This window comes from Poecilia latipinna, unplaced genomic scaffold (assembly GCF_001443285.1).
Source record: "Poecilia latipinna isolate Pla-1442-1.1 unplaced genomic scaffold, P_latipinna-1.0 Scaffold1226, whole genome shotgun sequence".
Taxonomy (NCBI): domain Eukaryota; kingdom Metazoa; phylum Chordata; class Actinopteri; order Cyprinodontiformes; family Poeciliidae; genus Poecilia; species Poecilia latipinna.
In genome coordinates this window covers 27312-49038 of record NW_015113842.1, presented here as the reverse complement: position 1 = coordinate 49038, position 21727 = coordinate 27312, and the positions used below count along the sequence as shown (strand labels likewise).

At 41.7% G+C, this 21727-nt stretch overlaps 2 protein-coding genes across 3 annotated transcripts; both read right to left on the bottom strand.

Annotated features, from left to right (window-relative positions):
* Nucleotides 1-8373: 8373 nt before the first annotated feature.
* Nucleotides 8374-14914, bottom strand: LOC106960760 (zinc finger protein 420-like). Its single transcript, XM_015054050.1, has 7 exons — nt 14575-14914; nt 13377-13579; nt 13182-13283; nt 13008-13103; nt 12824-12934; nt 12027-12150; nt 8374-11147 (listed from the first exon to the last, which is right to left on the bottom strand). Exons 1-7 carry the CDS (start codon nt 14600-14602, stop codon nt 8548-8550), a joined length of 3264 nt encoding a protein of 1087 aa, XP_014909536.1. The 5' UTR covers nt 14603-14914; the 3' UTR covers nt 8374-8547.
* A 912-nt stretch (nt 14915-15826) lies between these two features.
* On the bottom strand, nt 15827-21330 carry LOC106960761 (zinc finger protein 11-like). 2 transcript variants are annotated; one of them, XM_015054051.1, is made up of 7 exons: nt 21173-21330; nt 20104-20306; nt 19919-20020; nt 19750-19845; nt 19546-19656; nt 18669-18792; nt 15827-18518 (listed from the first exon to the last, which is right to left on the bottom strand). In XM_015054051.1, the coding sequence occupies exons 1-7, from the start codon at nt 21198-21200 to the stop codon at nt 15922-15924; spliced, it is 3261 nt and encodes a 1086-aa protein (XP_014909537.1). In that variant the 5' UTR covers nt 21201-21330; the 3' UTR covers nt 15827-15921. The 2 variants fall into 2 exon arrangements, with proteins under 2 accessions (XP_014909537.1, XP_014909538.1); XM_015054052.1 differs by lacking the exons at nt 20104-20306; nt 21173-21330 and having other exon boundaries at nt 19750-19832; nt 19919-20014.
* Between the last annotated feature and the right edge of the window lie 397 nt (nt 21331-21727).

Sequence of the window (21727 nt, the reverse complement as noted above, 5' to 3'; positions counted from 1 at the left end):
GAATGGGATTTCTGCTGTAGCAGTCAGCAATACACTGAATCTGAAAAAGCCTCTGACTGAATAAGCCTTTGCTACAATCGGTAGTAGCCACACCAGAACGCTAATTCTATTCGCTGAGAGGTTGCCAGGCAACGGTACTTTTCGTTCCAAGCAGAAGCAGAAAATGGGTGCGTTCACACTGCAGCCTGAAGTGACTCAATTCCGATTTTTTGGCAATTCCGATTTTTTTGCCGGGGCCGTTCACACTGCCAGTAAAAGCGACCTGTATGCGTTCTGCAGTCTGAACGGGCAAACGACCTGAAAGTGTCCTGCATGCGCAGTAGAGGGCGCAATAGCGTGAGCGTTCTGCCAACCGCCATAAAAAGAAGAAGTGCTCAGTGTTTGCGGAAGTAAACATGGAGGCTAACAGTGGAGTTTAGCTTACATATTTGAAGTTGTTGTCCGGCCAGAGCAGCATATTAACAACTTAATACTCATATATTCCATCATGGTTGTTGTTTTTCTTCCCATTTGCGCTTATCAGGACGCAGAATAGTAAGATTTGTTGAGAAAAAGTGACGTTCAGTTCGGATGAATGCGACCTGGACGTTAGGTCGCATTTGAATCGGATACGTGTCGGATATGGGTCACATTCGAAAAGAATCCGACCTGTGCTGTTCCCACTGCCATGGAAAGATCGGATACAGGTCGCATTACGTCAAAAAAATCGGAATTGAGTCACTTCAGGCTGCAGTGTGAACGCACCCAATGATTCGCAAGTGAGCGGAGAGGAGATTTGATCCGAGCGGAGACGAGCTTTGAGAAAGTACAGTGGATATTTGAAAGAAAGCAGAAGCTTTGAGTACAAGTTTTAAGAGTTTTGATAACAAAAGACACGAAATCCTGCTTTCAGACTGAAAATGTGTGCTCTCGAATTATGGCAGAAAAATTCCCCCACACCTTTTGCTCTTAAAAAGAGCAAACACATTTACTCTAACAAAACGTAGCGTGACAGATAAATCCTCTGCAACCTTCAAATTAAAAACGGTTCTTCCGCTTCCCTTCAACTTCTGAAGTTAACACGAACAGTGTGATGAATTGTGAAAAGAAGGGAATAAATTTCTCAAACAGAAAACGCTCGAACATCTGACTTCCAAGAACAGATGTAATGTGCTGTTATTCTAGTAGAACACCCACAAAAAAACCTACTTGTTAATGGGAACATTAGGAGCTCTTTAAAACCCTTGATATTGGCCTTGAATTTGTCATGAATAATGTTCGGGTTAGGGACCCAGTGGGTGTCGTGGTTTGGGGGCTCTGAGTTTTGCACTGAAAAGGCTTCAGAAATCATCTTAAGGTTAGTAGTTTCCCCGTGTGCGCTGAATCACAGTGGAATCTAAAGGAAATAATTGTTGGGGTTTATTTTTCGGGTTACAAAATCACTGCTGGCACAATTATTGGAACCCCTGCTGTTACCTTGTCCAGCCCACCATTACCACTAGTACAGAATGTAGTGTTCTCCTATAATATTTTACAAGGTTGGAGCATACAGAGAGAAAGATTTGTGACCATTCCTCTTTGCACAATATCTCCAAATTGTCCAGAGTCCTGGGTACTCTCTTCTCTTCAGCTCAGCCCTCAGGTTTTCAATAGGACTCAGGTCTAGGGACTGATATGGCCATAGAGAAGATCGGTTTTGTATCTGATGCAACACATCTGAGCTGATTAGGCCCCATGCTTCAGATTCTTGTCCTGCTGAGCCATTTTCAGCTTTCTTTCAGATTTTTATTTAATAACTCTCGTTTATCTCAACTTCAGTAGTTTTAAACATCCTCTGATTGTAGATATGATCAGGGTTTGAAACGGTAACTAAATACTTGACGTCATTTTTATCATTTTAAAAGCTCAACACAGATTTACTCTATTTGAAGGTAATGTTTTCTCATCTTTTTCATTTTGAAGTGTCCCTAAAACAGAAAGAAGTGGATTATAAACCAGGCCAATGAAATATTAGCAGCACCTCAGCTTAGCTGGCATATTACCTAACTTTAGCAAAGTAGATAATGTTTGTTATTGTTAGCTAGCATGTCAATGTTAGCACTTTATCTAAAAATTTTAAATAAGCTGCTGAAAGCACATAACATATATAGAAGTTATTATATTACACAACCATATAAGCATTATTTGTAGAATTATCATTAACATGCTAATTAGCATTGTCAATAGTTGCTTTTGATAAGATGCTACTGTTAGCATTTTAGCTAACTTCTATTAGCATAACAAATGGTTTGTTACTTTTAGTTAACATGCTATCATTAGCTAATTTTAGCACATTAGCTAATGTGACTTTAACACTAATTTATCAACAATAAAATCTTGATGACTTATGATTGATGATATAATCTTTTTTAAATTAAGTTTTGCTTTTGCAGGTTAAATTATTACAAACAAAGGTAACAGAGCTTTAAATTACAAAGTTGATGAACTCTGGATGGCCCCTTTCAGGAATTTTAAAGAGTTTAGTTGCAAAAATGTATAAATAAACTTAAAACACAGTTCTAATTATTAAAGAAAAAATATCTTTTAGTAATATTAGAGCTGTAGTTAAGAGCTGCACTGCTGATTTTGTAAAATATGACTTTAATGTAGGATTTTTTATCACAAAATATTTTGTTTTTGTTTTATGGGAATGAAATAAGACAAACCAGAAATAATTCTCACCCGTTCTCCGTTTACATCTTTTGTAACCCAATAGATTCACTCCAAGTTAGTTATTTTTCTTCTCAAACCTACACAATACATTATGAAATGAAAAAGTGGAAAGATTTTCTCCTGCGTTTGTAATTTCATAAACATAATAGGTATGTAAGTATTCCCACTCTTTGTTATTGCACTCAGAAGTGACCTCAGGGGTAATTTGATGCAAGTCCAATTGTGGTAACTTTAGAGATCATTTGGGGCAGAAAACACTTATCTAGACATGGTCTCACAATTCACAGTGTAGGTCAGAAACCAAGCAATGACGTCAAGAAAATTTTCTGTAGACCTCCGAGACCACAATATATTCAAACAGAAATCAGGCAAAAAATACAGAATATTTTGGCAACACTGGATGCCCCAAAAAGCACTCTGGCCTTCATTATTTGGAAATGGAAGAAATATGAAACCGCAAGGACCTTATGAGCAATCCAGGTGAAGGGCCGTGGTCAGAGAAAGATGGCGCTAGAGTGTTCATTTAGCGACAGAAGGACAAGAAGAAGAAGAAGAAGGTCATCTATTGTCTGCACACTCCACCAATCACGTCTTTCCTCACTGAAAGGTACATTAATATTTCTCTGGTCTGAAGAACATAAGGACTGCTAATAACCAAACTAACACCATCTGTACTGTGAAGCATAGTGGTAGCAGTATGGTGCTGTGGGGATTTTTGTTCATGGTAACTTGAGATTTTACAACCAAACCTCCACTGTAGGTCTCTGAAATTCACACATTGACCCAACAAAGTCACAGGCAATATTATGAAGTAGTACCTTGGTAAGGAATCTGTAAATGTCCCAGTCAAAGCCTTGACTTGGACTGAATTAAATATATTTATATTTAAAGCTACAGTACATAGCTTTCACAAAAATGTTTTTTTCTTTTTTACATATTTGTTATATGTGACAGTATGAGACAGATAATCTGTGAAAACATCACGCTCCTCATATAAATAAATGCACGGCTCCTGCGTTAAACCAATCAGAGCCAGAGGGAGGATCTTAGAGCTGCCAATCATTCTCGTCTACACACTGCTGAATGTACCAATGGCAGAGAAACAACTTACCTGTTTTTCTGCCGTTATTGGTGGCCATGCTCTCTGGTGTTATCACTTTTGGGGTGAGTTAGCAGCAACATAGCGGATACACAAGGGTGATTGACAGCGCAGAGACCCTCCTCCTGGCTCTGCTTGGTGTGCAGATGACAGCATGTCCATAGGGAGAAGGCAGAGGAGCTTGATTTTTTTTCATACATGATCTGTCTCATATCATGTTCTTGTGACATAGAGACAGTCCTAAAAAAAAAATAATAATAAAGTTATATAGTGCACCTTTACCATTTTTAGTTAAAAATGTTAGGTCGAATGGATGATGCCCTTCGAACTCGACTGGATACAAATGTGAGTGAACACCCCAAAACAGTTGTACCAATCTTGAAGACATATTTCGTATCAATCAATGTCGATAATTAATGTTTTAAATATCTGAAATACAAACAAACTAGTGAGGTGACCTTTCCTGTTTTATCCAGTTTTCACTCCTCATGGTTGTTGATTTTTTTTATTTTCCAGCAGTTATGAGGCGAAACCTTAAACTGCTGCTGCGCAAGTTACTCAACAGGCTGTTGCTAGGTAACCAAGGGACGAGTGAGTTGCTAGGTAACCAAGGAACGAGCGAGTTAGTTGATCCACGAGGCTTTTTTTTGGCTAGCAGTGAGAGGCTGAGCGGGTGAAGCCTTTCCTCTGCCTACATCTCCCAGAATGCTGTGCGGTTCTGGATCAGAGTTTAGTGAATATTCTACCAGTTGTATTATCTATTGATATTGATCACATGTCTATTGCTGTATATATTGCTACTGATTTATGCATATATTATTTCATATAAGAAAGAGCGAATCCTTTAACTTTTCAGTTTGCTGCATCCTGTACGGGCTGCATGGAGGAACCTCGGTTCCCCTCCTACTGAGTGTTGACGCGAGTCTACCCCACACACCGACCTGTTGAAGCCTGCTCCAGGCATTCCCCTCTATTTGCAAATCCAGGAAAGTTCCTGTGACTCAGAAACAAAAACACAAAACAAACAGATGAAGGAACAATATTATCCCCCAGTAATTACTGGCTTAATGTGGCTGCAGCAGCTAATCCGAGACGAGAGCCAACATTTCAAACAATGCACAGATTCACGGTTCGGCTTTGCTGGAAATCTGCTGCCTCATGCTGCATTCAGATCTGGACGGTGGCCTGTAAGTGACACCTCTAAGCAGGCGAGGAAGAATGCTGTCTGTGCAGCTAAGTGAACCAACACAGGAGCAGCGGCTTGGTGAGGGGTTGGGCTGCAGAGCGGGCCTCGCTTCTCACCATCTGGCACCGCCGAGACAATGTCTAGGAAAGAGACCGCTGCCAGGCCTCAATTACTGGGGGGAATAATCCAGGACACACTGAAGCAATTAGAGCCCCATATAAATCAATATGCTTTGGGTTAAAAAGTGATCTGCTCCCAACACTCTGGAGAGGCTGCTGCTTGATTTTTCTCAGAGACGGGAGCCTTTTTTCTTTTTTTTCTGTTAAAAACTGACGGGATGATGCAGCTGTTGCGGTTTCCACCGTCACTCAGGCTGCGTCAACGGTCAGGTGAAAGGAACTGCGAGGAAGAGAAGCAGGATAAATATTGACTCTCGGCTACTGGGCCTGAGTAAACAGTTGTGAAACTGATGTTGCATAAAAGCAGAAGCTGCATAAACAAGCAGGGCCGCCTGCAGAACAAACGCGTCTCTACGCAGAACCTTCACGGCTTACTGAGAATCGGTATTAAGGTTTCAAGTCAAGCAGAAGCTCTGGATTATTTATGTATCGGGATGCTTCGCCACAAGCCGCTGACACCGATCATCAGCGTGTTACTTCCACCTAGTGGCCGAACAGCACAACTACAGGCTGATTTTTGTCTGCTTTAGTTCCCTGATGCATCTCTGCAATTTGTATTTTATAAAATAGAAGGACGGCACGTCATAGTTTATTTAATTTACTCACTTTCTAAAAGGGAAAAATAAAACTTGTGACAGTGTATTTGGACACTGTAGATAGAAAAACAAAATTCAAATTTTCTAGAATTTTTTTTTGTCTGGGGGAAATTTATTAGTTTCAAAAGGCTAAAATATTCCAGAGAATATGAAAATATATATATAGAGACAATAATCACAGAAAAATTCTAGAAAAAAAGTCAAAAACTTTCAACTTGAAACATCTTCGATGTTTGAAAGTCAGACATTTCCATGTTTTCTGTAGATTTCTGAAAATAATGTCAAAATTTCTCAATTTATTTCTAGTAAATTTTAAACGTTCAAAACTCACAAAATTCCTTGTTTGGGTCTAGAAATTTTCTGAGACTAATCTAAAAATTTCTGATTTGTTTTTGGTGGAAAATTACCCTTCTTCCATATAAACGATGGACGTAAAAACTTGATGCTCAGCACACTGTGGATTTCAGTGACGTGCGGTGAGGTTCGTTGCTGGTGAGGCACTGAGACTTAGACACCATGCATGTTATTGGACCTACGGAAATTTCGTGCAAGCATACAACGCTGGAGGGCAAAAAGACTCATCATTTACATGTCATTCATAGCCGCGTTAACTCAGTAAAACTTAGAAATGTAGGTATTGATTTCGTGCTATGATCCACAGCAAAGTTATCTGTATTCGTTAAGCTACGCAGATTCGTTGCCATAGCAACTGACAACAATGCCACTTCATGTTTTAGGATTTAACGCCAAAAAAACATTCAAGAATTTTGCACACAGAACAGAACATTTAGTATGTTGTTGTAGTACGTTTTAGGCTTAATGTTTAATTAATAAATAATTGCTGTGGTAGATTAGCTACCGCTTCTACTTTATTGAATTATTTAGACATACAAACTGTAGCCCAAAAAACGCACATTTCATAAAAAAAAAGATCTTATTGCTGTCTTACCTTTATCTATCAATGAAATCCATGCACCGCTAATTCTGCACAAAAATATCCGTTCATCCAAAGCCAAGTCTATCCTCGGCATGTCTTTTCTACTCCGTTTGAGAATCATTAAACTGTCTCGAAGCAAAACTTTCAGCTCCGGTGTTGGTCTTCCTTTAGTTATTATCTCCTGCTTCAACTGAAAATCTACTTTAGAAAACTGTTTAAGTGTAAAAATGTAGTCTTTCATGTTGACGTCAGAAGAGAGGAGAAAACAAATATATCGCTGTACTTTACTTATTTACTGTATGGCTAGCTTGCTGTCTCTTACTCTGCAGTTGTGGAGTCACAATATCTGGGATCATGAGCGCCCCCTGCCATGAGGCAAGAGAACTGCCTGCGTCACCTCGAGTCTGTTCTCTGCCGTTTCTGATCGCTCCTCTGCACACAAAACACGATACACACACAATTGGTGACAAAAAACACTGTACATTATATACATAAGCTAAATTATGGAAAATCAGTCCATATATTAAATGTTTTTTAGCCATTTTATTGCTGGCGTACAGACAGGACGAACATGCTCCCATAGAATGGCAGCCAGTGCAGTTAGCGTGAGGTTGCGCAATCCCAGGTGAGGCTCAGCTTGCTGCTGCCTCACCGGCTTCGCTTCTGAGCATTTGAATGGGAAAATGCGAAAATCCAGCGATTTTGAAGAAAAAAATCATCAAAATTAGAAGTAAAAAATAGATACTTTATAGTACAAACCACAGGGTGAAAATAGCAATATAAATGGTTTTATTATTATATTATTTTTTCCATGATGACAGGTGAGGCTCTGCCTCCCCTGACCGCACGTCACTGGTGGATTTCAATTTTATCTCAAAGTTCCCAGATCACACCTTGTTTTCAACACTTGGCCCACCAGTATTTTCTAAAATCGACTGAATCCTACCGTTTTCAATTCTAAACAGTTTTAAATCAAGATACTGGACCTGTGGTTCTCGTGGAAGAGGATTTGGCCCAATGGAAATAATATATTTTGAATTTAATCTCAAGAATTGTTTTTTTCCCCCTTTAGAGGTTCATATCCTCTTCCATGGGTTCATGATCTGGTTAAAACTGTATTTTTATATTCTGAAGTGTTAAAGGATCTGTCAGATATTCCAGCCCTTACTTGACAAGTTCAGGGTTAGTAGATGCATCTTGACCATCCACACTCCTATAGCTAGAAGCAACCTGCAGATGATAGGACCTCGTTATTATTTAAACAGTTAAATGTGAAGGAATGTTGCAAAAACTCCAGTAAGACACTGAAACTTGTTCAAAAGCACGAGAACTCTGATTGCAGCTGTTCTGTACAGACTAAGAAACAGAAAGACGAAGACAAAAGTGGTGGGAACAAATGAAACAAAGACTAAGTTTTGTTTGACAGAAATCTTGAAACAACATACCAATCCTCAAATGGGTCAGACGAGGAGGATTCTCCAGGTAAAAACATCCAAATTGGATCAATTTCTGCACATATCAAATCTATTCCAGCATACTTTTTGATAAAAAGTACAAAGTAGATTTATTCTGCAACAAGTAATCCTTTCTCTGTTGACAAATTGAGTAATATTGAAATTATTGTTGGAATTGATCATTTTCATTTTAAAATAAAAAGATAAAGGATACTAAAAAGTAAGACACCAATGACGGTTCAAGTTTTTAATGTTTCAAAGTTCAGAAAAGCAACATTTTTCTGCAGCCTTTCCCTGAGCGTGTCTGATTATTTATTCCTTTTGTTTTACAAGTTAACTCTGTGATGCATGAAGGAAAATAAAAACATTGACTCGTAAACAAAATCCAATGAAGACATTCAGAGTTCATGGGTTAAATTCTAGACCGACTTCCGCTGCGAACGTTTGTTCCAGCTTCACGTCGTGAGTGAGCGAATGTTCCCACAGCAGCTTCTTCTGCAGGAAAACCAACCCGCAGTCCTCACAGACGAAGCTCCGCGTTTTCCCAGTGTGAGTCCGCTGGTGTTTCTTCATGTGGTAGGACAGTCGGAAGGTTTTGTCGCAGAGGTCGCATTTAAACGGTTTCTCCCCCGTGTGGATGCGCATGTGAGACTTCAAGTAGCCCGACTGGATGAACGCCTTGCTGCACACGTCGCACTTGTACGGCCGCTCTCCGGTGTGGTAGCGGTTGTGGAGCCGGAGCTCGTTGGCGGTCAGGAAGGTCTTCCCGCAGACGGTGCACTGGTGCGGTCTCTCCCCGGTGTGGATGAGCTCGTGCCTCTTCAGGGACGTCTCCTTCATGAACTGCTTGCCGCAGGTCTTGCAGGGGTAGCGCACGCCGATGTGGACCTGCTCCACGTGGTTGCTGAGCTGCAGCTTGGTGCGGTAGGCCATGTCGCACTGCGAGCAGCTCCAGGGTTTCTCCTCGGAGTGCGTCCCCATGTGGACCGTCAGCTCCGAGGCTGAGCGGTAGCACTTCCCACACTGCCAGCACAGGAAGGGTTTCTCCCCGGTGTGCTTCCTCTGGTGGACCGTCAGGCAGTTGGACGAGCGGAACTTCTCGGGGCACATGTTGCAGGCATAGGGGAACTCTCCCTTGTGTATCCTCTGGTGGATGGCGAGGTAGGACAGCTGGACGAAGGATTTGTCGCACTGCGGACACGGGAAGGGCCCGGTGAAGCCGTGCTGCTTCTCGTAGTGTTCCCTCAGTCGTCTCAGAAGAGTGAAGCTCTTCTCGCACATTGTGCATTTCATCGGCCGGTGCATGAGCTTGTGTCGTTCGAAGGCGGCCTCATTCCCCAGGATCTTGCCGCACTCCTTGCAGTAGAGCGGGTCATGGATCCGCTGGTGGACTTTGAGCATCGTGACGCTCTTGAACTCCTTATTGCAGTCGTCGCACTTCATCACTTCCCGGATCTCCACCTTGCAGACGTTCTCCTGGTGCTCCTTCAGGGCGGACGGATACTCAAAGTGTTTGCCACAGTTGGAGCACCAGACAGGGATCTTGGCCGTCTGGCCTTGTGCGGAGTCGGTGCTGCTCGCCTCGCTGTGGCTGGGTCCGGCTCTCTGCTCCTTCTTCCATGACAGACGGGAAGTCTTCTTGTGGCAGATGGCATAGATCTGGTGTCTCTTCAGGCCGTGCATGTGTTTGAACCTCTTCTTGCAGTGGATGCAGTGAAACGGTCGGTCCTCTGTGTGGCACTGGATGTGCCTGTTCAGGGTTTTGATGCTGTCAAACACCCTGCTGCACACAGGACACGCCTTTGGGGCTTTCTTTCTCCTCAAACCCACTACAGTCCGGTTATCCGTCGTAGTTTCTGCAGGCGGGTCAAATTGTGTTTCTTTCTTGACTAATCCGTCAGGATCCTCCTGGTTCTGGGGTTCTGCTTCCGCCAGGATCTGCTCCACGGTCTTGCAGTGCTCCTCTCGGATGCCCTCGTGCCCGTGGATGATCTGGTGCTTCTTCAGAGTGTCTTTGTACTTGAAGCCCTTCTCGCAGGTTATGCAGACGTACGGTCGCTCCTCGGAGTGGGAGCGTAAATGCTTCGCGATGTCCGCGGTACAGGGGAGGATTCGGCTGCAGATTGGACAGATTTTCCCTTCCACCGATACCACTGAGTGCGCCTCTGCATTCGCATCTGGAGCGCCTTTCCTCGCTTTCTGCTCCCTGCTCTTACAAATCTCCCTCTCATGCCTCTTCAACACGTACAGGTTCTTGAACTTCTTGTCGCAAAACGAACATTTATACGGACGGTCCTCTGAGTGGGACTTCATGTGTCGCTCCATGTCGACTTCCCGGGCGAAGTACTTCCCGCACAAGGAGCAGTTTTTATTTTCAGACGTCTCAGAGGTGCAGGGATCCCCCAGGTCTTCGTCTTTAGGGCTGCTGCTCATCGCTCCCTTCTCGTGAACCCGCATCATGTGGCGATTCATGTCGTACTGGTCCCTGAACCGCTTATCGCAGCTGCTGCACTTGTACTTCAGGTCGCGGTTTTCGTTGTGGATCTCCTGGTGGCGCCTCATGGCTGCGGCTCGCAGGAACGTCTTGTTGCACACAGGACACGTTTTGTTGTTGGAGTATTTTTTCCGCAGCCTCTTGGCCGCCTCTGATTCGCTGTTTTCCTTCGAAGCTTTTCTCTTCAGCTCCAGCCTCTTGCTTTGCTTCAGCGGCTGAAAAGCGGCGGGCTTCAATGCATCGTCCGAGTCGTCGAGCGGCGCTTCGTCGACGTTGGCATCCATGTCTTCGTGATCGTCGGACTCCACCAGAGTCGGCTGCTCTATCTGAATGTAGTCCAACAGCGTCACGGTTTCGCCCTCCACCTGCACCGTCATGCAGCCCTGGATCTGGTCTGAAGACGACTGGATCTGCAGCTCGTCAGGGTGGATCACGATCTTCTCCAGCTGGGGAAGAGACAGCGAGGACAGGATGCAGTTCCCAAACGATGATGGGATGTTCTGCATCTCATCTGTGGCGAAATTAAAATTTTATTTCAATGATGGATTAAAAACAAAAAAAGATGCTTTTGAACAAAAATGGACTTAAAGTTCAGCTGAAATACTCCTTGAACTTTATTATGTCCGGTTACTACCACACACTAAGGTTGTGTAGTGGCCTAGTCAAAGCTTGGAGATGAATCCCAACCCAAATCAGGCCTTTTAAAATGAAACAACACTCTATGTGGCTAAATGAAATAAATTCTGCAAAGATAAGCAGGACACATTTTCCCCACAGAGATGGGAAGCTCACTGCTAGTTTTCACCAACACAGCTGTTGTGTCACAATCAGTCGTTCGGTTTAGGGGGCACATACTTTTTTCTACAAAAGAAGTTATTTTTTTCATTCTGGGAAGATTTAAATAATTCAGTGATGACTTTTTATATTCCTTCGGTCATCCTTGAAATGAAAACGATCTGAAAAATGTGACCGATCGTTATCAACAAGATAAAAAATAAAAAACTCAAATTATGAAAATTTAACTTCAGAAGGTTCTGGATGCTTTTGCTTTGATTTAGTTTCTGATGTATTTCCAGTTTGCAAGATTATATCCAGCAGTTTGTTTCAACTGTTTTCCATGTATTTTTTTTTTTTTAATCTAAATTCCTCTTCAAGACGAGTAGACATGAACATTCTCTGGTTAGAATGGCCTAGTCAAAGTCCAGACTTAAATCAAATTGAGGCCTGCAGATGTAACTGTAATAAAGGGTGGGTTCTGAAGGAATTGACCCAGAACAGTTGAGAGCAAACACTCAACCAAAATCACAAAAAAATCCCAGTAAAAAAAAAGCATTAAGGTTAGTGGTTGTGTAAGAAACGGGTGTAAATACTTTTGTAAGTTACGACTCACCAGTAAAATCCACGTGTCCGAGTCTCGTCTGGTAGCGCAGGACAGTTTTCAGGTGCTGGGGGTCCGGTACCGAGTGAGCGCACTCCTCCAGCGCCGTCGGGATGCCGCCGAGGATGGACGCCGTCTACGACGCAGAAACGAGAAGAAACCGAACACGAAGCAGACGTTTTCTCAAATATGGGAAAGACGGGAGAACATTTCCTTAAAGTAAAACAGGTCAGCATGGCGTCTCTGTAACAAATATTTCACTAAATCCAGATGCCAGCTGGTTGGCTGAGCACAAGGAAAACCTGTTTTCTGTTTCACATCACAAATTTAAAGATGCAAGTTTGCTCAAATCTTACTCTGACTTTGCTCAGCCAGCTGACTTGGCAGTGGGCAGCAATAGAGCTACGTTAATTTATCGTTCAAACTACCAAATCCCAAACTTTCTGTGATATCTCATTAACCTGTCGCTACGTTTCTATTAACCATAGAATTACGCAAATTGAAATTACAAACACAACATATGGAAATACGCAAGTTAAAAAAAAAAGAAAAAAGATAAAACGTTTTTGCGCTACTTGTTCTTTCAGTTGCATCAAAATAGATGTATTTGGCAAAACTGACTTATTGCATGAACGAGTTTACTTATGTGTAATCTAATTTAATTTCTTATTTAATGGGAGCACAGCAATTGCGAAATTGTTTCTTTTTTCTAACATTAGCAAAATTGTCAACAAAGATTTTCAAATATTTGTAATGGAAACGCAGCTTGTGTGATTAAAACCTTTAAAACGATGCGAGTGTTCGTCTACCTGCTGGATGTCGGGAACTGGGAGAAGCTTCTCCAGTCGGGAAAGGAAGTCCAACATCAGCATCTGCAGAGCGTTGTCATAATCGGGTCCAAAATCTGTGGGGAAAACATCCTAGAGAAGGAAAGGTCGGGTTTTAGTCTGAAGAGTTCGTAGTTAAGAGCAGCTTTACGTGAAAACTAAAGACCTGGAAGAACTTCTCCTTCTCTTCAGGATCCTTCAGCAACAACCCGACCTGATCCACAAAGTTCGACTCTGGAAACTGAACATCTGAAAAACAAGGCTGGAAACACAGGAAAGTTCACATTTATGAGATCTGTCTGGCTCTGATCGGTTAAATGTTTTATTTAAAGAGGCTGACCTGTGCTGCCCAGGTGGATATGAGGGATTTTATCTGATCCAGGTGCATCTGGATGGATTCTGTGTCGGGGATCTGCTCGGAGCGACACAATTCAAGAACAACCTGGAGGAAAGGACGAAAAGGTGGAAGGCTGAGCGAACTGTTCTTCACTCACTCTCTGATGGAGGAGAACCGATGCCACTCGTTTTTGCTCACCCGTGCTCTCAGTCCCAGGAGCAGCTGAGCTTTCTGGTCTGGATTCAACAGTTCTGGCACAAGATCAGTGATGGTGCTGATGAAGTCCTCCACTAATCCGTATTCGTGAAGGTTCCCGCTCTGCACGATGTGCCACATGGCCGCAGACACGAGGCGGAGGGGGGGGATGAAGAGGCGAAGAGACGGCAGCAGGAGAGGCGGATCTGGACAACATTTCACAGAATTAGAAAACCACAACCTTTTTTTAAGCTTTTGCATTGAAATATATTAAAAAAGTCGAGTTTAATCCCAAACATAAACTGAAAATTGGTCAGCATTTCATGGATTAATGATAATTTAAAATACTAAATAGTTTAACAAAATATGAAACAATTACAAAGTAATAAATTTAACTGTAAATGTTAAGTTATGCATTAAATAGCTGGATAGATTTGACGATTTAAAAAAAAAGCCTTTTTTAATGCAACATTTTCATTAGAAACGGTTTAAATAACTATTTAACGATTTGTTTATTATTTGATTTTGATCGTTTTTGCGTTCTGTATTGTACAACTAAAATATGAAATGCAGGAAAAATGCTTTTAACACTTTGCTTTCCAAAAAGTTACTTATTTCTGGTGCTAATCGTTTATTCTCTAACATTTCTGACGCTCACTTCAACTTCTGCTCCAGCCTGCAGCTTGGTGCGTTCACGGACAGAAACACGTGTGGTAAAAACGAACTATAACACCGGTGGAGTCCGACAGTGTGATGGACGCAACATCTGTAGCTGTTTATTTAATAAATCATCTTAAAATACATGTAAGTGAAGAACATAAACCGATGCAGATGATATAGAGATTTTTCTACCTTCAGATCTCAGTTGCTTGCAGCCAGCGTTGCTGACTCTAGTTTTACCTGAAGCCCATGAAGGTAACATTTGTCAGCGGTTAGTCGGTGGCTGTCACGTAAACTAACGATAACCACGATTGAAGCACATATTTAAAGAATGTGAGGATCTTTTTTTTGTTAGGTATTGGTCCGCACTTATTTACGCTCATTCACCCAGTCCAGTTCCCCGGCGTGCGGTGCAACGTAGCAAATACCAACCGCCATCTCAGAGCGGCGTACGCCATGTTTGAAATCGGGCGCACACACTCTGAGAGAAAAACCAACAACTCGGTAAAAACAAACGCTACACAAACGCTCATTGACTTACCGTCATTGGTTGGTTCTGAGCTCTCCATATTGTGCCGAAAAGTACTCAGTTAGGAATATAAATCAATTCGGGGATGTTGTGAGTCGACGTCCGCCCGACCCTGCGGTGCAATCAGCTGCTGGCGGCGAGGAAAAGACGGTTAGATATCCTGTTCATAGTGCGCAGGCGCAGTATGTCAACACATGCTTATTTGATAACGTTTACTGCTTTAACCGTTTTGTATTTTCACACGCTAACACAAGCTATGAATTATTCTGAGATGTTAGGAAAAAAATAAAATTATTTTCAAGCCTCTTGCTTGCAAATATCCTTCTTCACATAATCAATACGGTCTATGTTGCTCACCACCGCCACCTAGAGTAAATTCGGCATTTAATGGCAGGGCAATAATTTAGTATGAAGAGCCAAAAGTGCCAAGAAAATAAAACATTAACTATTCATTGATCATAAAAAAATATATGTGATAGTTTAAATAAAATCAAATATAAATATGTACAAAAATAGTATATTTTTATCACAGCACTTTTAATCACTTTCTGAAATCTGAAAATTAATATATGTCTAAACAAACACTGAAATATATTTGATGATAGTGAAAATATGAGTATATGGGTAATGAGCAATACTTGACAGATTTTTTTAATAGCCATAATTTTAAACAAATGGTCACATTTTGTTTTTATTTATTACCAGTAGAACAAAATGTGCACCTAATTTAGTTATTGGATTGTACATACAAGTAAACCGGACGATGAAATAAACATGGAAATGTATTTTCTATAATAGAAAATTAAAGGAACTATATCCACATGTAGTCATGTATTGAATACATGGTTGAAACAAATGTATTTTTGTAATTTAATATATAGATTTCCAAATGTATGAACAATATACACTAGTCCAACATTAATCCAATGTCAAAGTACAAATAATTTTGAGGGCAACTACATATTTAGAGACTTATTTATTGAATTGTTTCACTTTTGATTAGTTATTAGTCATATTGATTGCTCTAAAACAAAACAAAAAAATCTATTTTTTGGTTTGAAGTTTGTTTTGTGAGAAAGAAATAACTAAGCTTTATTAATTCATGTCAACTGCATAGTTTTTACACAAAAGCAATGAATCTGCATGTAATTTGGATTGATATAAGTAACACTCTTTTTACATAAATTTCACTTAGCACCATCACTGAAGTTCTTGTCTTACAGTTTAATCACTGGTGACAAAAACAAATAATGAAAAACGTTAACTGGAAAGAGCTGGTGACCAAAAATTTAATAAAGACATAGGAATGTCTCAGAAAAATTAGGAAATGTTACAATTTACGAAGAGCAAACAGGAAGCCTATTGATACTCCAACTCAATCTCATTTCCAAAGACCGTCTCAATGTTCTGTTCGTGAGTGACAGAGTGTTCGTTCAGCAGTTTCCTTTGGGAAAAACTGAGTCCGCAGATCTCACACGTGAAGCTCTTCTGTTTCCCATCATGAGTGAGTCTGTGTTTCTGCATGTTTCTGGACAACCTGAAGCGTTTGTCGCAGATTTCGCATGCGTACGGCTTCTCTCCTGTGTGGAGACGCATGTGGATCTTTAAGTAGCTCGACTGGATGAAGGCCTTGCAGCACACTTCACACTTATACGGGCGCACGCCGGTGTGGTACCTGCTGTGCCGCAGGAGCTCGTTGCCGGTCAGGAAGGATTTGCCGCACTCTGTGCACGGAAAAGGCCTCTCGCCCGTGTGAGTGAGCTCGTGCCTTTTCAGCGACATCTCCTTCATGAACTGCTTCCCGCAGGTGGCACATGTGAACCGGATACAGAGGTGGACTTGCTCCACGTGGTTCTTGAGCTGCGCCTTTGTGCGGTAAGCCATGTTGCACTCAGTGCAGACCCAGGGTCTCTCCTCGGAGTGGGTTCCCATGTGCATGGAGAGATCCGAGGCGGCGCGGTACGACTTCCCACACTGCCAGCACAGGAAGGGCTTCTCCCCGGAGTGTTTCCGCCGATGAACTGTCAACAAGGAGGAGGTCCTGAACTTCTCAGGACAACTGTCACAGACAAACGGAAACTCCCCTCTGTGGATCCTCTGGTGGATAATGAGATAGGAAAGTTGGACAAAGGTTTTGTCACACTGAGTACAAGGGAAGGGTCCTGTGAAGTTGTGCTGCTTCTCATAGTGTTCTCTCAGACGTCTTGAGATGATGAACGTCTCATCGCACATCGTGCACTGCATCGGCCTGTGCAACAGCTTGTGCCGCTCAAAGGCGGGTTCGTCAGCCAGGATCTTCTTGCAGTCTTTGCAGTACAACGGGTTGTGAACCTTCTTGTGCACCTTGAGCATCGTTATGCTTTTGAACTCCTTTCCACACTCGTTGCATTTCTTCACGGTCGGTTCCGCTCGGCAAACGGTTTCCTGGTGCTCTTTCAGGGCGGACAGGGACTCAAAGTGTTGGCTGCAGTTTGAGCACCAGACAAATATCTGTTGGAGATCCGTTTCACCTTGATTGGACCCTTTCTTCAGCGAGTAACGTGGGGGTTTGTTGTAGCAGACTGCATAGATCTGGTGTCTTTTGAGTCCGTACAGGTCTTTATAGCGCCTCTTGCAGTGGACGCAGTAATACGGCCGGTCGACCCTGTGAGACTGGAGATGCTTGTTCAAAGTTTTAATCATATCAAACGTCTTGGAACAGACAGGACACACTTTCAGGCCGTCTTTGGACATCTTCAGAACAGGTACACTCTCTTTTGGAGAGACTTCAGATCCCTCCAGATCCATTTCTTCTGGTCCACCAGTATCACCAGTACACTGAACATCAGCCTCAGAGAGAAGCCTCTCCAGTTTCATGCACTGCACCTCCCTGATGCCCTTGTGGCCTTTGAGAGTTTGGTGCTTCTTTATTGTATCTTTGTACTTAAAGCCCTTCTCACACGTGAGGCAGACATACGGTCGTTCTTCAGAGTGAGATCGCAAATGCTTCTTAATGTCTCTGTTGTTCTTAATGGTCATGCTGCAGATGGGACAAACTTTATGTTTAACTGATACTTCAGTAGACAGCAGCATACATGGAGTCAGCTCTGTATTTAGAGGTGGATTGTTTGGAGGTTCTGCTGATACCTCTGCAGTTGTTTCTGGATTTAAGGATTCCTTTTCCTTTTTCTTGGCCATTTTCTCCGCTTTTGTTTTGCAGCTCTTCTCATGTGACTTCAAGGCGTAAGGGTTTTTAAACTTCTTTCCACACAAAGAGCACTGATGTGGGCGCTCCCCTGAATGAGTCTCTATGTGCCGCTTCAGATCACTCTGCCAGGCGAAATACTTCCCGCAGTGAGGACAGGTTTGATTTGTGGCTGACTCTTTGGACTTCCTGGCTCTCGTATTAGTGCCGTCACTCGTCTCTCCCTTTTCGTGGACTCGCATGGTGTGTCGCTTCAAGTCGTACTGGTCCCTGAATCGTTTGTCGCACTTGGCACAATTATGATTGTAGTCGCGCTTTGCTTTGTGAATCTCCAGGTGCCGCCTCATGCCGGCAGCGCGAGGGAACGTCTTGTTACACACAGGACAGGTTTTGCTGTCGTGGTATTTCCTTCGGACTCTTTTGGGTTTCACCGGATCTTTCTTTTCTTTAAAAACTCTTCTTAGTCGGAGCCATCTTGTTTGCTGCGGACGCTCTACGCCGTCAACTGAATCCTGGTGTGGTGCTTCCTGCACAGATTCCTCCATATTTGATTCTCCAGGATCGTCCGGCTGAACTGGACTGGAAGGCCCAACATTGTCAACCTGTGTCACAGTTTCTTCCTCCACTTTGACGGTCAAGGTATCAGGCAACAGCTCCGGCAAAGGCTGTGTCTGTATTGGGTCGGAACAGACCACAAGCTGGTCCAGCTGAGGAAGAGACAAGGATGACAGGATGGAGGTCCCAGTGGAAGATGGAATGGTCTGAGTTTCATCTGTGTGGAAATAAAAACTGTTCAGCCATTTCTACAAACAAGAATTGGCTTGAATTTGTTGAGTTTTCTTCGAATTATACATCCAGTCAGAACTTTACCAGAAGCTCATTGTCCATTTGCAAGTACTACACAGATACTGAAGAGACTCACCGGAAAAATCGAGACATCCGAGCGTTGTGTGGTACCGCAGAGCAGCTGCCAGGTGCTGTTGGTCGGGGACGGAGTGAGCGGACTCCTCCAAGGCAGAAGGCACTGCACTCAGGATGGATGCAGTCTGGAAAGTTTGAATTTTGAGGGGGGAAAAAGTCAGTATTTTGAAATTAAGGTCTGAATTTTGAGATTAAAGTCAAGCATTTTGAGGAAAAGAGTCAGAATTATGAGAAGAAATTTGGAATTCTGAGATTAAATTGAGAATTTTGAGATTAAAGGCAGAATTTTACAATTTAGGTCTAAATAGTTAGAATAAAAAAAATCAAGAATTTTGAAAAAGATAAATCAGAAATATGAGAATAAAGTCTGAATTTTGAAATTAAGGTGAATTTTGATCAAACTCAATAACTACAAAAAAACGACAGAATTATCAGAATAAATGTGGAATTTTGGGATTAAATAGAGAATTTCTAAATTAAAATGAGAATTTTAAAATTTAGATCTGAATTTTGAGGTTAAAATCAGAATTATGAGAAATAAATTTGGAATTCTCAGATTATATTGAGAATTTTGAGATTAAAGGCTGAATTTTAAAATTTAGGTCTAAATAGTGAGAATGAAAAAAAATCAAGAATTTTGAGGGGAAAAAATCAGAAATAGATTAAAGACTGAATTTTGAAATTAAGGTGAATTTTGTTTTTAAAAAATATCTCATATTAAGGTCTACATTTTGACAATAAAGTCTAAATTTTGAAGTCAGAATCCTGAGATTAAATGTGAAATTTCTTATTTTTTTCAAAGCTTCTGTGGAATACGCATTACACAGCATGTTGAGAAAGAACGGAGGTGACGGATGATGAAGCTCCAGCTCTTCTACCTGCTGAATATCAGGAACTGGAAGAAGCTTCTCCAGTCTGGACACAAAGTCCAGCATCAGCATCCGCAGAGCGTTGTCAAAATCAGGTCCAAAATCTGTGGGGAAAACATCCTGCAGGACAATGATCACAGTTCACCTATAAATGCATCTTATTGCCAACCAAACATCAACTTCTGGTCCTATACCATGCCGTTCCTGACAAACCTGGAAGAACTTCTTCCTCTCCTCAGGGTGCTTCAACATCAGCTCCACCTGATCCACAAAGTTTGTCTCGGGAAAACTTACATCTGCAAAGCAAGGCTGGAAATGAGACGCACAGCTTCAGTTAAAGAATCGAGTGAATGATCCAGAAGACATCATGTAAGGAACCAACCTGCGCTGCCCATGAGGACATGAGGGTTCTGATCCGATCCAGATGCATCTCGACAGATTCTATGTCTGTGGACTTCTCCGAACGACACAGTTCAAGAACAAGCTGCAAGAAAAGACGTCATCTCAAACACTTTATGCAGGTCACAGATCAGCATTTTTGTACGATTAATAAGTGTCTCTGTTTACTCGTGCTCTGAGTCCAAGAAGGAGCTGGACTTTCTGCTCTGGGTTCAACAGTTCTGGCACAACATCTGTGACTCTGCTGATGAACTCTTCCACCATCCCATAATCCTGAACGTTCCTGCTCTGCACCGTGTGCCACATGGCTCCAGAGACTAAACGGAGGGGAGGAATGAAGAGGCGAAGAGACGGAAGCTGGAGAGGCAGATCTATAAATAAAGATTTAAACTTGTTGTTTTTGCATTTTGACACTGAAAAACGATGTTTTCAAAAATCCGGCCTTCAGTTTTGAGCTGAATTTTAAAGAATATGTTACACTAAAAGTGGAAAAGTTAATATGAGTATGTTCACCTGTGAATACCTCTATATTTTATTCTATGCTTAAAAAACAACAATAAATGCATATATTATGAAGAGATACATGTAAAATATCTTTTAAAAAGACAATTTTAAAACATTTATTTATTTTTGAGGTTCTGAGTTTATTATGAACACAATTAAGCAATCATTTAATGATATTTTTTAACGATTTATGGCATTTCTTGAGCTCCATATAGCTTAGCAACAAGTCAGGAAATCGTGTTGCCCCGTGATGCATTCAAAAGTGACGTAAAGTCCGAGCAAGATGATCTACCTAACTGATTAATAACAACAGCGGTAAAAGTTCAATAGAGACTAAAATGGCATTTACAAGAGATAATTATCTTTTATAAGATAGCTCAAATGTAGCTTTCCAGAAGGTAGCTAAGCTTTCAGACGGCAAAAGGTAACAGTCGAAGTTAAACCCTCTAGAAGTATTTAGTACTCCTTATGATAAGCGGTCACAGCGTAAGTTAAGTTTTAGTAATTTACAATTAATTAAAACATGACGATGCTTAGAAGTTAGCTAACTTCTAACATAAACTTTAAGTCTAAATTGAGTACACAGCATCTTCCTGGTGGAGCAACACGGCACCGAAACGCCGTCAACATCCCGAATCGAGCTACGCCATATTGAAAATGGGGCGCACACGCTCCAAAACATCAACTAATAACTCGTTAAGAACAACGAGTGCTGATATTCTAGATGGCTTACCGTTTTCTATATGATCCGGGCTTTCCATGTTGTTCTGTAAAGTTAGCAATCTGAATAAACAGTTTACCTCGACACTGTTTCAGGTCGACGTACACACAGACCTGCAGAGCAAACGGAGAGACAAAAAGGAAGGGCGGCGCGGTGGGTTATACGTACGGCGCATGCGCTGTAGCAGAATATAGGTCAATACATTCTGCCGTCCAAAAGTTCGCTTGCAGCAGCACAATAATAATACACATCGGTTTTAACGTTAATTTATAAGAGGATTTAATTACCGTACTGTGGAGGAAACACAATATATTGGTGATAATAAGTTTAACGTCGCTATCAAGAGATCATTTCATGGAATGAGGAAAATTACTTATACTTTTTAATAGATATACGTATATAATTGCGCTTTTTGATGTCAATAGTGCCTCGGAAAATACTATTAAACTTAATTTTGACAGATTTTAATTGCATTTCTTTGAAATCAACACATTTTGCACACATTTTTAATGTCAGAAAAAGGATTTGGCAAGTTTTTCCATATACTTTTGCTTAGCTTAGCCCACA